At 41.3% G+C, this 15,670-nt stretch overlaps 1 protein-coding gene across 1 annotated transcript in view; it reads right to left on the bottom strand.

Annotated features, from left to right (window-relative positions):
- The window catches only part of LOC124590150 (ubiquitin-like modifier-activating enzyme ATG7), a 100,275-nt gene that overhangs the window by 66,759 nt on the left and 17,846 nt on the right, over positions 1-15,670 (bottom strand). Inside the window, exons 5-7 of the mRNA XM_047131626.1 lie at positions 10,676-10,903; positions 6,646-6,790; positions 1,441-1,599 (exon numbers count right to left, since the gene is read on the bottom strand). Coding sequence (XP_046987582.1) covers positions 1,441-1,599; positions 6,646-6,790; positions 10,676-10,903 — 532 coding nt within the window. The remainder of the gene's footprint in view (positions 1-1,440; positions 1,600-6,645; positions 6,791-10,675; positions 10,904-15,670) is intronic.

Here is a 15,670-nt window from a genome sequence, read left to right as displayed (position 1 = left end):
ATGTAGAAATTTTGTTCCAGATATTATACGTATTGTAAACTCCACCAGTGATAATTAAATAAAACGTATCGTAGGTAATAAGTACTCTTTCAAACCATGATTTCTTTCAAGCACTCCTAATAACATTATTCCTTCATTCAATAAAGCAAGCTAGGAGACAAAACACATTACAGAGAAAGGAGTGGACAGACGGTATGGTGTGGCGGGGAGATAAGCGGGTTGCCAGCTTGCCCCCGTGTGCACGCAGAACACCTGTTAACTGCACGCGTGCAAGTGCACCGCACACGTGCAGGATTCCTGCCCGCCCCTGCCCTAGGTGATTACTTGCTAAATGCTGTCTCCCTGTACCCACACAGATTGTACAGTTGCTTGATAATGTTATTTATTCCTGTACCTGTATCCCGAATAAACAGGTCGTTATTTCTAATCTACTTTACTGCTGTTTTATCTGTATGTACCGAGTTCCAGTGCATACTAGTTGTGGATGGTAGTTTCGAGTGAGGGGTGAGGTAGATGGACATCAACTTCTGAAGTATTTAACCAATGGTATGAGTAGCTTCCTCACCTAGTGTGAGACATTGCTTAATTTTATGGTTAGTTTGAAGGTCAATTATATTGTGTGTGCTCACAGACTCAGATATTTCCTACAAACAAATCTCCTGGCAGTCTCTTCCTCTGACAAGTATGGCTCTTACTTTCACCCAGGACCTGAATGCCCCGATACGTTACATCACCAAGAATATGACTTTCTCAAATCAGGCCCTGAAATCAGATCATCCATCACTAATTTCCTCCTTATACCACCACTGTCATATTCTGCCGGCCTCCTAACCTCTGTAACATACTCGTGAAACATATGAGATTCTAAGGCTGTCATTTCGACAACTACAATGGTTCCCACTGTAAAATCTGTCCGATGTACCCACTTCACTCCATTTACCCCAGCCACACCACTTATACATTCTAAAGTGTCCAAGACAGTGCAACACATGAATCTTCATGATTTGTTTACCAACTATCATGTGTTCAATGCACAGTCCTATTTTTTCTTATAGGGATGACAAATATTAAATTTTTTACTTCATTCTTGTCTGTTCTGTCATCTCCAAACTGATGCTGGCTGTATTAGACCTACTCTCTGATGCCTGCTCCTTAACATTGTCTCCCTTCATCCACTCAACAAATGGATCCTACCTAATCTATGATCTGAGTGAATAATCCCTCTTTCCAACCTTCCCTGACCAATTTCTCTTTCCTCTCTGGAGGAAAATGAAGTTCCTAAAGCTACAATTAGTATTTTATACTCTTGTTTTTGTTTATGTTACTAAAAATTTTTAGCCCATGAAGATAACTACTGACCAGCCATTTGCCTCCTTATAATACACCAGTTTTCTCATTTGAATTTTCAGACTGATAAAACTCTTAACTTTAATTACTTACAACTCCAGGAAAAATAGTTTTCAAAGATTCAGCTGCTGCAACAGCCTTAGGATGGCCCCCATGCAAACAGTCTTCATATTTGTACAGTGACTGCCTAACTGGATTTGAAAAAGAAACAGTGCCACTGTCTACAAATGTTATGGTGTGCACTCCCCATGCCTGTAAAGAAAATACAAAAAAGCTAGAGATCAAACATTACAGGTATTAATGACGTACTTCCAGGTGTTCAATTGAGTTTTGATTTCCATTTCTGCACAATACTTTGTCCAACGACCCAGTTGTGATGAATTACACTATTGTGTGTACTCATTGCCTATACTCCAACCAGGCCGTCGGAATACAGGCAATGAATACACATTATAGCATAACTCACAGTACCTGGAGAAAACAACTGTGTCAGTCATTAATATATTTGCAAAAACAGAAATACAGACTTGACTGAACACCTGGAAGTACATCTTAATCAATCACGTCAAGAAAATCTGAGAGATCAGATTACCTATATTCTTCTTGAAAATGATATATTAATTACAACTAGGATTCATCAAGAATTGTTAGCAAATGTTCTGCAGAAACACTTCATATCCAAGCAATGTGATAAACATAGTGACAATGTTAATCTTTATGACTTTCAGCAATTGCATTACTTCCCAAAGTTTCAGAAATTCTGTAGTTTGTACAAACATTAATTGAGAGCTTTTTAGCTGAAATTAACACACCAAGACTGAACAGAAAGCAAAATAATTGTCACAGGAAGATAACAAGAACAATTCATACTAAACAAAAACATAAAAAAATTGTAAAGTGTAGTTATTAGGCACCAACCACTATCAGTTCTCTCTGAATGTAATTAGACACTAGATGTGAATAGGGAAAAAAGGATGATACTTTGTCCACCCATGAGCAAATACTGAAACACAAATGATATCTCCAGTATCTATAATGGGAACAAAATCATAGATTCTTCAAAGAAAAACAGACTATAAAAACAGTGTGAGAAACAAAGGAATACTAAATCCTCTCACTGACTAGCAGACAATATAGTTGGCTGTTGATGCAATGGGGAAAAGAAAAAAAGGAGTTGCAGATAACTAAAAGATTAATTCTGCAGAAAGTGAAACATATCCAAGAAAACATGCAATAGCAAGCTAAAATATAAAACAATGAAAAACAGACAAGCACGTATTTTAATGAATGTTGGGGGAAGAGTTTATAGATAAGAGATATTATTTATATTGAATCCTAATTTTATTTTCTCTCTTTGAAATTCTGAACAGGATATCTTCTGATTGCCTGATAACTACTGTGCTGAAGTGGTTTACATTTATCTGAATTATATTAAGTTGATAAATAGTATGAATTTATATGCATTATGGCTGAAATGCAACAATGTAACGCTCTCTCTTATTTTTTTCTTTTGTAATAGGGCCACTGGCCTTTCTGCACACTGAGTGAGCAAAAGACATGGGAAAGCACTGTGACATGAATCAGTTGCTGGCAGCTGAAGCCTATGTGGTGCATTTGTCTCTATATTGTCTTGTTAGAAATGGATTCTGGAAGCATGATGCACCTCATTCAAAATGGCAGTGATCTGACATTGTCCTTTAAAGATATGCAGAGGTGACATGGTGTCCATCCTTCAGACACTTGTGGTTATCCTGTGCAGTGTTTTTTTGCATGTGGAAATACTGTCTCAACAATACTGACAATCCACTCCAGACAAAGTTTCACTTGGAAAACTGAATTCTTGTGTATTCTCCTATACGCTGTGCCCCACGCCTCTTGCATTATCACAACCCCATGTTCAAGCTGGGTAAACACATGATGTGGAGCCATGATTACAGCATGCATGTCTGTAACAGATGGCTCACATATCATGCCTATACTCACGCTTTAAGCATCATCCAACCACAACATTCAGACATCATACATGGCTCATTTTCAGCTGGGATGAACCTTCCCGTGTCTTTTGATCACTAAGTTTATAATGGCGTGTATATGTTTACAATGAAGGTACATCATCAGAACACTGCTTGACAACTTCTAAGGAATAACTGCCAATTGCTATGTAACCGCAGACAATAGCTACGGAACACCCAACCAATGATAGTAAAATGAAATGTAGAGGGCGAGATGTGTTAACTTCACTAAAGCTCGTGCACAAACGTTCTGTACGCATTTGACAATTCATGCAGCAAGGTGTTTGATGATTGTTGTGGAAACGATTAGTGAGACATTCTGTGTGGTGTCACAACATGTCTGCAAAACACCATCTGAGTGCTTACGATTGTGGATGAGCAGTCTGATGGTTTGAAGTCAGTTAAAGTGTTACTACTACAGCCACAATAACTGGGTGTTTCCAAAAGTGTCATCACACAATAAAAAAAAGGCCACTGAAGGTGGAAATGCTATACAAAAGCATGTCAGTAGTCACATCTGGACCACCGCACCACAAGAGGATTGTGATAGTAAAAGACGAAAAGGATCAGACAGCTCATGCCTAGGCAGATCGCTGGACACATTGCAACCACTACCAGTACAACTGTCTGTCAGAATCATTCTGCTATGATTATGTCAGGATGGTTTATATGCCCAGGAGCCTGTAAAGTGCATCCCACTTCAACCACGACATCATTGAGAAAGAGTTCGTTGGTGTACGGAGCATGTTGGTTGTGGTCAGCAACAGTGGCCCAGAGTGGTGTTCTTTAATGATTCCACTTCACAGTGGCAAGTGATTTGGGGCAGCAATTACTGTGGAGAGAGAAGGGAACATGTTAAATACCAAACAATGTTCACGGACATCATCCGTATGGCCTAGGCATTATTGTGTGAGCAGGCACTGTACATGACGGCCAAACACGGCTGTATATCTTTGCATGAGGTACTGTTACAGTACAGTGGTGTTGCAGGGAGAATATTCTGGATCACGTTCATCTGTTTATGGATGGCAATGCCTGCCCACACAGGACCGTTGAGATTTGGATACACTGGAAAGTAATGGTATTGAATGTATGGGGGAGCCTGGACACTTCCCAAACCTAAACTCTTCAGAGCATACCTGGGATGCTCTTGGCAGATGTGTTTCTCAATGAACACCCTTCCCTTACCCATGCAAGAACTGAAAGCAGCCTTGAGAGAGAAGTGGGACAGTATCCCCCAAGACTCCGCAACAGTTTGGTAGCCCAGCATGACTAACAAGTGCAGAATGTGCAGAATGTGCATTAGTGCCTGAGGAGGGCATATTCTTCACTGAGAGTCTGACCTGTGTCAGACATGAATGTTATTTATATCTGTTATCCTGCTTTCCCATATGGTGTAATCTGTACCATTTTTAATTATAAACGGGAAGGTAGATGTAAAGGCATGGAGCAACTGATTGAGTGTGAGTTGGGATACAATTTTGAAATACATTTATTAATATAAGCAATGTCGAGACAATCTTAAGAAAACAGCAATAAAATATGATATTTTGTAAATAGAGACTAGACTCGAACAGACTGATGGATCAATACCCGTGCCACCATAAAAACACAGAAGTTAATAACCACTGATATAGCAGATCCAAATGATCTTTCAACATATCGATCAAAAGCTTTCTCAGTAATGCAAAAATATTTGGAAAAAAAACCCACATTCAGCCCAAAATTAATCATTAACTGACATTAATAAGAAACTAGCCAACAGGCCATAAAATTACTCATTCCATATCACCATTAATCTCATAAACATGAGAAATGGATTTAACGAATTCTCAAAGTGGAAAACTAATAATTAACATCAATGCATTAGAAAGGCTAATTTAGGAAAATCATCACATCAAGTATTTAGCTAATCAGTCTTAGCCAAATAGTCATACATTACAACCAACACTTTGAAATGCACCGCCTTCAAGAATCCTCGATAGGGAAATAACATGGGTGCATTAAAATGATTCCGTTAAATACATCGTTACCTTGAGTACTTCATGAATTACACTTTGTAGAATGAGCATACACTAAAACAGCACCCTGAGGTTTAAAAGACAAAACATATCTTACATTACTCTCTGTGTGGCGACAAAAGGGTAAGTACCTCGCACAATCACAGAATGTCTGCACCAGTCATGTCTCACGGAAGTTACACAACTTTTAATGTGTCTTACTTTCCTACTATGACCTGCTTTCACCTATTACAAGTCTGAAGGGGGATAGATTGCCCCACTGGGTTAATGATACCAATTCATCCAGGACTAATGCATGCCTCCGAGTACAAAAGTCACACATAGTTCTTGGAGCTGTTCTGCCAAACCACCAGAGTTGACAGACAGCTTGGGCACGTGATTCCAGAGACCAGCAATATGGGCACACCACATAATCCACAATCCACCCAAGTTTGCTGTCACATCATAAATGTCCACCTCTATCCTGGCTGTCGCTCCCAGCTCCATTCGTCACTGCACCATCTAGCGCGTGCGACCTCGTCATGCCATTGTGTGGTGTTGACCACGCACTCTATCCTTACAGAACGAGGGCTGTCGCTCCCAGCTCCATTCGTCACTGCACCATCTAGCGCGTGCGGGAGCGTGTGACCTCGTCATGCCATTGTGTGGTGTAGACCATGAACTCTATCCTTACAGAAGGAGGAAGATAGAAAATAGGTGGTACCAATGCTGACGTGGTACACTGCACAAAAATTTCTCTGTTCCTTAGCAGCTGTCAAGCAGTGTATATTAGCATATAAACATTATGGAAATTAATATATTATATATTGTGGCATACAGAAGTAAGTACAGAAGATAAACATATGAAACTCCAGAAAAACAACCACACTCGTGTAAAAGAAAACTACCAGATCAAGGCTGACAGACGGGAATAGGAAAAGAATATTCTCTTTAAGTTTTGAGGATTGGGAGAAAAAGTGATAACTTTTCCTTTGATACATTACTAGAATAAATTTTCTTTATCTTGACCCATTATCTGTGTCATGTTTTCTTCTTAATGTGGGATTTGCCAGTTGTTGCATCTGATTTAACATTTGCATTTGTGTTTACGCCACTCTAGCTATGAATGTTTTCATGTTAGCAACTGATAAATACATACTGCTCATACCTTCATGTGATGAAAACCATTAATATTTTTCCAAATATTACAACAAAGCAAATTACTTATCTGCTAACAAGATATATATAAGAAATTAGGTAGGTAGGATGGAATTCACTGAACTAACAAGAAGAGTACGCGCAACGGCACAGCCCAATGTTCCAGCTCCAAGGAGGAGGCAGCGAGTTTGTCGCACCACATCAAGATCCAGATTTGGCACAAGTCGCCACTTCATCAGTTTTAAGTTCAGCTGTACAGATGTTTCAGCAAGCCTGTGTAAAAGGGTTAATAACTTCATTAATTAATAATGAGTACTGAAACTGAATAAGAAGAAATGACAAACATGTACTAGAATGTAATAGCAAAGGCTATACAGAAAAAAATTCCCTCAGTTTGCAGCTAAAATGGAAATGAAAGCTCAAAAGACACACAAAGCTGGAAAATAAGTTGTTTTATGCTCCTTGAGGAAGTCCACACCCCTCAGAGTTGCTTCTTATGAATGATTCTGTACTGGAGTTTTTTTATATTTCTAACTGTTTGACAGCAAGTACGCAGACATGAAATAACTCTTAAGGACACTCCAATTACATTTACTAGCTCACACTGAGACTGATCTGCCTCTCTCATATACCAATGGCTCCCCATGGCACAGATTCTGGTACATCAATTGCAAGACCTTTACCCACACGGTTTGCATTATATGAATATTATGCACATAATTTGAAAATATTTAAATTTAGTGTTTGGTTATTAGGTGTAACACAAAAAGTGAGTACAGAGCAAGGATAGCTCAAATGGTAAATTATGTAGATCTAATACTGAACTTGTTTAAATAACACTGATTGCAGACACACGTTGCTCAAATTGTTTACTTTTCAAACTGAATGTCTTTCCAACCAAAAACCATTCTGAACTGTTGAACATCCAGCCAAAGGAGGCTGAAAATGGTGCCATTTAAATGCTTTCTATGGCTGCAAGGCAGTGGTCCTACCAAACCCATAATACTGAACATTTGGTCTACTCCAGAAAAGTAAGTCACCAGCCATGCTACCTGACAGCTGTCATGGTCGGAGATGGAATGATGTGAAGGTCAAGCTAATAAATGTGGCATTTATTTTCCAATGGACTGAAGAGCAGCCTGTACAGTTATTGCTAAGCCACTGGCAATGTTGCAAACATTAGTTGTAGAATAAAAATCATTGCAAGCAGATGAGGCAGGATAAAAAGAAAATATTGTAGCAGAACTCATGTAATTCCCTTCACTAGGAACAACAGAAGGGCGAAGCTAGTACTGACATTTAGAAACAAGGATCCAAAGCAACTGTCATATTCTATGTAACAACAATACTTTAAGAAATTAAATGCAGAGGATTACAAAAAATATGTATATGGTACACTGAAGACTGGATAAGGAAGTACTAGATTTGGTAACAGCACATGGGCAATGAGGATATCTTCTAAATGTAATGACTATCTGATCTAAGGACCATCACACCTAAGTTCACCAGACAAAATATTAGTCATCCTCTTAAAGCAGTACACTGCTCACTTCAAAGGGATGTTGATGGTGTAGAAATGGTGACCCTCCACTGGTCACCCCAGTTGTGGCAGTCATGTGGTGTGAATGTGCTAGCTGGTTGTATGTACCGTATTTACTCGAATCTAAGCCACACTTTTTTTCCGGTTTTTGTAATCCAAAAAACCGCCTGCGGCTTAGAATCGAGTGCAAAGTAAGCGGAAGCTCTGAAAAATGTTGGTAGGTGCCGCCACAAGTGACTTCTGCCATCGAATATAGGTAGCGCTGCATAGGCATGCTTTGCAGGCACAAAGATAAATACTAGCGCCAAAACCTCCGCGTCAGTAAATAAATTAAAAAAATAAGGGTGGAACACGAGCCTTCTTCTCCGCCCCGAGTTTCGACCACTTCATTTTATACATTATCCAACGAAATAAATACAAATTCCGTATTGTTCATCTTCGAATGTAGCAGCATTTCAATGTACTACGAAAATCCGACTGGCAAGACTGTTTGGGATGTTTGTCAATATGGCCAACCCCACGTTCTGAATTTTTTCCTACCGGTGAGAAGAGATGGTTGCTAATAGGAACTTTTATGAATTGTGAATCACATACAGTATTCTCTTCGCCATAAGAATAATACGAATATAAACATTTTGCCGTGTATTCTTTCATCTTTGCTGCTATCTCATTTAAATCCTGCCTGCCTAATAAACTACGAAACTTGGGTGAGACAACAGCAAACGCGGAAGAATATACATATCATGTCATGTTTATATTCGTATTATTCTTATGCCTAATAGTGATACAGTCAGAAATGAAGCACGGCAATTGATTAGATTCTTAAATCTAAGGTGACTCTAATTTCTGTGCAGAATGTAATGTACTGAAGAGGCGTCTGCAAAGATTTTCAAATGGAGAAAAATTTTCGCTAAACTCTCATTCAGAATGTCTCCTATCAAAAGCAGTCTATTATTTGGTTCTTGTTGATCATTATCAAAGAAAGAAGCAGTGTAAGTAACAACAAATAGCAGTCTCTTGCCGTTGTTTTGCTAATGAAATGATTTCTCTCTTTTTTCATTGTAAGTGGCGATAGCGCGCACGAAAACAAGCCATGCCACGAGTGGGGACAGGCCGTATACACTCATATTAGAATGCGACAAACAATTCATGACACAGTACAGTAATGCATTTTCAGCTTAGAGTGACGTAAACACCTATAACAAAGAGAACGGCACTTACCAGATCAAAGCAAAATAAGCAATCAATTCAAACCAGACGTGAAAAAGGAAAGGTACCTGTATAAATGCGGACGGAGTGCGTGACGCATAGCAATGGCTAATCAGTAAAGCTTAACTGCCAAGCTTACGACTCGAACCTACTGTAGCTGTATCATCATTCATTCGACCTAAATTGTGTCTCATATTACAATGGACCAACTTTGTTTCGATTTGTAGGTGTGGCCTAAAACTTTTCTCTCCCCTTGAATTTCGAGTCTCAAATTTCAGGTGCAGCTTAGATTTGGGAAACTTTTTTTTTCTTTATTTCGAGTCTCATTTTTCAGGTGCGGCTTAGATTCGAGTGCGGCTTAGATTCGAGTAAATACGGTAATCAACTTAGAAGGATTGATCAACATGGAGATGTGATAGAATGGCAGAAAGGAGATATTGTGTTTGAGTGAGCCCATGACTCCACAGTGAATGAAGTTGTCATATCTACTGGTGCATCAATGCAGATTGTCCAATGTGTCAACTGCTATTATTCTCACACAGGAAGAGACTTACTCATGACTGTCGTGGCCTTTCCCTGGGCAAGTAAATAGTATTGTGGAAGTGCTGGATGTGGACACCTGGTGACATATAGAGGTTTGGGTCAGTTCTGGAGTGGAAAATCCAGGTTCAAGTCCCAGTTTGGCACAAATTTTTCTGTCTCACCAATGAAATGTACAGCTGAAGTCTCATTGTATTTGCAGTTTCATACGTTTCTTGTACTTCACTCAGCTGTAGATCGCAGCAGTGCACAGCAGACAATGCATACTAGACTGCCAAATACAGACACTACAAACAGTATTTAAACGACTAGGCAAAGCCACAACAATAACAAGTAAGTCTCCTCCAGTGTGGGAATCACAGCAACTGTGTGCGAATAACAGCTATTGTGCAAGTGCTGGATGTGGACACATGGTGATAAGGAAACTTGGCCCAGTCCTGGAAGCATGCTCAGACAGCAGAATTGGTTAAGGTGACTGCTCACATAAAGTGGGAAATCTAGCAGATATTATGGGAGGTAATTTATACATAACAAGAACAAGAGTGGACCCAGTATCAATCCCCATGCTACACCTATAGTGATTATTCCCCATTCTGAAGATGCTGTTTCATTGTGTACACTGAGTTCTGTAAGGTAACACACTGTCGTTTTAGTTAGATAGGATGAAAACTAGACACCAGTGAGCTCTCCAATACCATCATATTTGAGTTTCTCTAGGACAATTCTGTAACAGCACAACCAGATAACACAACATACACACATATAACTCAGTTTCTTAGTAACTGTTATGTTTTCTGATTTAATAATTTACATTTACAGTCTCAAGAAGTTCCGTGTTTTTTGGAAAAAAACCTCTTTGAGGAACTCACTTGGCAGGATCCATAGAAGCACTGAGTTTGGCAAGTCGAGGACCAAATTTTCCTTTTTCATTGCGTTGCCAACCAATCCATGATGGAGTTATCTTTGGTGGCGCATCATCTTCAGTAGGTAGTTCAATATTTAGTACAAGACTGGAGAATGCAGACCAACTTTGACCATCTCCACATTTTTGTAGGCGTAGAGCTATTAACTGAAGTGGTTTACCTAAAATCTCTTTACTAAAAAGAAATAATATGTATTACACACATTATGTAATGAGAAATTATAACTTAATATATGTTTAGGATTATTTCATCATCTGAAAAGATAGCATGCTAAAGCTGAAGTATGAACGAAGAAAAGTAAGGATCTTACTTTTGTGAAATGGGCCCTTATAAACATGCAAAAGCAGACTATAGAATGGTACGCAAGTAGAGTGAAACACTGGAAAAATTTATCAGTACAGCTCCCTTCAGTGTTTTTCGATAGTTTACTTAATGATTTATAATGTAACTAGGTAGGTAAAAAATCTACTCACCAAGTGGTGGCAGAAGAACACACATACAAAAAAAGGTTTTAAGTATGCACGCTTGCAAAGCCAGTGGCTCCTTCTTCCAGCAGAAGAGTTGAAGGGAAGGAAGAGGGTTGAAGGAAAAGGACTGGAGTGGTTTAGGGAAAGGAGTAGAGTTCGGAAAAGTCACCCAGAACCATGGATCAGAGGAGACTTAGTGTCCGGTAAGTCTCCCCTGACATGGAGTTCTCGTGGCTTTTCTGAACTCTACCCTTTTCCCTAAACCTATCCAGTCCTTTTCCTTCACCCTTCTTCCTTTCCATTCTGGTGGAAGGAGGAGCCACTGGCTTCAAAAGCTTGCATACTTAAAACTTTTTTTTTTTTTTAGTATATATGTGTGTTCTTCTGTTCCCACTTGTTGAGTAGATTTTTTTATCTATCCAGTTACATTATATTGTCAAAAACTGATTATTTTCGTTGTTACTTAGTGAATCAGATTTTCTCAACATGTAACGCGACTCCCAGTCACATGATTGAGACACACTGTTACGGCAGGTCTTAGATTTGACAGCAACAGCATGCTGCTCTCTACATACATTAGATGATGTGTGCTGACAAAGTATGTAGTATACAACAGGACCCACAGGCTGTGGGACAACTGTGACTCCTATATGCACTCTTCTGCATCCGTGGGAAATGCTGCAGAGAGCACGACTCCAGATACTTGTAGTGACCGGTCAGTTTGTTACTGAACAACTTCCACCTTGTGTAGCTGCTGTTTATTTGCAGCAAGTCACATAAAGTAATGGCAGCATAGTTCATCATGACCTTAGGTTACAACAGTATTTCAGTCAAATAAATTTCCACTGCAAATTTGATACACAACCTGCTATTACATTTTAACACAATGTTACTCATTTTTGTTTCCTTAATTATTCATAATGTATTTGAACATTTCACAGATAGGTATCCTACATGTTATATGTGCAGGAAATTACAAAATGGTATTTTTCCAGGTTAGATTGAGGGTTCACTGAAAGTAACCACTAGTGCCAGGCAATGTATCTCAGAGGATCTCTGAATCCCTGGGATTTATTGGGAAATTTTGTAACAACCACACTATCTGGGCACGCCTTAAATGGTGACCAAGAGAACATTTGGTTGGCTGGTTGGGTTGGAGAAGGGATCAAACTATGTGGTCATCAGTCCCTCCGACCTTGGGATAACTAAAACCGATAAAACCTCACACTATAAGAGGGAACTACAATGGCCATAAAATTACAAACTATTGACAGAGTAGGAAGGAAGAAGGCAGAAGAAGAAAGGAGGGAAAGAAAGCAATGAATGACAGCAGCATGAAGAAAGAAGCACAGGTAGACAAGGTAGACACTCAAGATAAAACAGACGCCATAAGCAGAGGAGTGGGAAGACAGATGGCTGGGGTGAACCACCAAGCCCAATCAAAGCCAGTCCAGTCGGGGCGAAGGGTGGAGCAAGACAGCCTGCCATCCCCTCCACACACCAATAAGGTTGAAGGTTCCACCCTTAAATAAAGCAATAAAAAAAAAAAAATAAAAAAAAAAACTGTAAAATGAGATCAGCCGCTGAGGCATTGTCAGCCAACACCAGGGGTTGCGAGTCAGGAAAGCCAGAATTCTGTCACATGACAGTTAAGTTGGGACAGTCCATTAAGAGGTGAACCACAGTCAACATCAATCCACAACGACAGAGAGGGGAGTCCTCACAACGCAGGAGATAGCTGTGAGTCAGCCAAGCATGGCTGATGCAGAGCCAGCAAAGGATGACAGAGGCCTTACGAGAGGCCGGTAAGGAGGACCGCCACATAGTTGTAGAATCCTTTATCATCCTGAGCTTGTTCAGAGAAGAAAAAGTGTACCATTCTGCATTCCAAAGTCCCAAAACCTGATGATGTAATGCCAAGTGAAGATCTATTTCCGGAATGCCAACAGCAAATTAGTAGCCAATTTAGCCAGTTGATCAGCAAGTTCATTGCCGTGGATCCCAACATGGCCTGGGGTCCAAGTGAAAACCACTGAGTATCCATGTTGATCAAGAAGAGAAAGGGAGTCCTGGATAGCTATGACCAACAGATGGCGAGGGAAGCACTGGGCGATAGCTTGCAAACTACTCAAGGAGTCACTACAGATAGCGAAGGACAGTCCTGAGCAGAAGCGGATACGGTCCAGTGCGTGCAAGATGGCTCTCAATTCTGCAGTAAAAACACTGCAGCCATCTGGCAAGGAACGAAGTTCCTTGTGTCTCGCATAGGTGTAAGCATAACCAGTGTGACCAGCAACCATGGAGCCATCAGCATAAATCACTTCTGAACCCTGGAATGAACTGAGGAGACGGTAGAAATGGTGGTGAAGGGCCTCCGGAGGGACAGAATCCTTTGAATTCATGGAGAGATCAAGACAGAGCTGTGGCTGAGAGATGCACCACAGAGGGGTACGTGTGTGAGCGGAGAAAAGAGGCGGTACAGGGAAGTGCTGGAGCTCAGAAAAGAGCAACTGAATGCGGGCAGCCATGGTAAGCCCACATTGTGGCCGCCGCCACGGGAGGTTGATCTCCGCGTCTGGATAAAGGAGACCATATTTAAGTCATACCCCACGGTGGCGGATGGGGTCTAGTATCTGGAATGTCAAAGGTGACACAGAACCATAGACATGACTCCTGTAGTCTAAATGAGACTGGACCAGTGCTTTGTACAATTACAGTAGAATAGAGCAGTTTGCACCCCAGGTGGTATTGCACAGACATCTAAGAACATTGAGATGTAACCAGCATGTCCTCTTCAGATGGCGAAGATGAGGGAGCCATGTCAACTGGGAATTGAAGACCAGACCCAAGAAGCGCTGGCCGTCCACCACCTCGAGGGACTGGCCATCGAGGAACAGGTCCAGATGGGGATGGACTGTACGTCAACAGCAGAAATGCACGACACGCAACTTGGCCACCGAAAACTGAAAACCATGGGAGAGAGCCCAAGATTGCGAGAGGTAGATTGCCCCCTGTAGACAGCATTCTGCAGTTCCCATGACGGAGGAAGCAACGTACACTCATGCTCATAAATTAAGAATAAAGATGATACATGGTGAAACAATGGTCTGGTTGGTGGTTTGCGGGTTTAAATCACCTCAGGGTATGACCATGTGGTGCATTTGACCTGCAGTCATCGCACAGTGGCGCTGGTAGCAGTCCACATACGCAGAGGTGTGTTGGGGCATGTCAGAGTATGGTGCAGCGAGTAAGTGTGCAGATGTTTTCAGACGTGCTAATGGTGATTGTGTGTTGAAAACGGCTCAAAGAACACACATATTGATGGCGTTATGAGGGGTAGTATACTAGGGCGACTGGAGGCTGGTCAAACACAGCAGGTCGTAGTACAGGTCCTCCGTGTGCCACAAAGTGTGATCTCAAGATTATGGCAATGGTTCCAGCAGACAGGAAATTGTCCAGGACGTCCACAGTGTACAATACCACAAGAAGACCGATATCTCACCATTAGTGCCCGCAGACGGCCACGGAGTACGGCAGGTAGCCTTGCTCAGGACCTTACTGCAGCCACTGGAACAATTGTCTGCAGACACACAGCCTACAGATGACTGAGAAGACATAGTTTATTTGCCTGGAGACCTGCAAGGTGCATTCCACTGATCCCTGGTCACAGGAGAGCCAGTAGTGCCTGGTGTCAAGAACACAGTATATAGTCATTGGAACAGTGGTCCCAGGTTATGTTCACAGAAGAGTCCAGGTATAGTCTGAACAGTGATTCTCACTGGGTTTTCATCTGGTGTGAACTGGGAACCAGATACCAACCTCTTAATGTCCTTGAAAGGGACCTGTATGGAGGTCGTCGTTTGATGGTGTGGGGTGGGATTATGATTGGTGCACGTACACCCCTGCATGTCTTTGACAGAAGAACTGTAACAGGTCAGGTGTATAGGGACATCATTTTGCATCAGTATGTCTGCCTTTTCACGGGTGAGTGGCTCCCACCTTCCTCCTGATGGATGATAATGCACGGCCACACTGAGCTGCCATCGTGGATGAGAGCCTCGAAACAGAAGATATCAGGCGAATGGAATGGCCTGCCTGTTCTCCAGACCTAAACCCCATCGAGCACGTCTGGGATGCTCTCAGTCGACGTATCGCTGCACGTATTCAAACCCCTGTGACACTTCAGGAGCTCCGACAGGCACTGGTGCAAGAATGGGAGGCTATACCCAAGCAGCTGCTCAACCACCTGATCCAGAGTATGCCAACCCGTTGTGCGGCCTGTGTACGTGTGCATGGTGATCATATCCCATACTGATGTCAGGGTACATGCGCAGGAAACAGCGGCATTTTGCAGCATGTGTTTTGGGATGGTTTTCTCGACATATAACCAATACTGTGCACTTAAAGATCTGTGCCGTCTGTGTTCCCTATGTGCTTGTGCTATTAGCACCAGTTTTGTGTAGTGCCATGTTGT

This window comes from Schistocerca americana, chromosome 2 (assembly GCF_021461395.2).
Source record: "Schistocerca americana isolate TAMUIC-IGC-003095 chromosome 2, iqSchAmer2.1, whole genome shotgun sequence".
Classification (NCBI taxonomy): Eukaryota; Metazoa; Arthropoda; class Insecta; order Orthoptera; family Acrididae; genus Schistocerca; species Schistocerca americana.
This window is presented reverse-complemented; position numbering and strand designations above follow the sequence as displayed.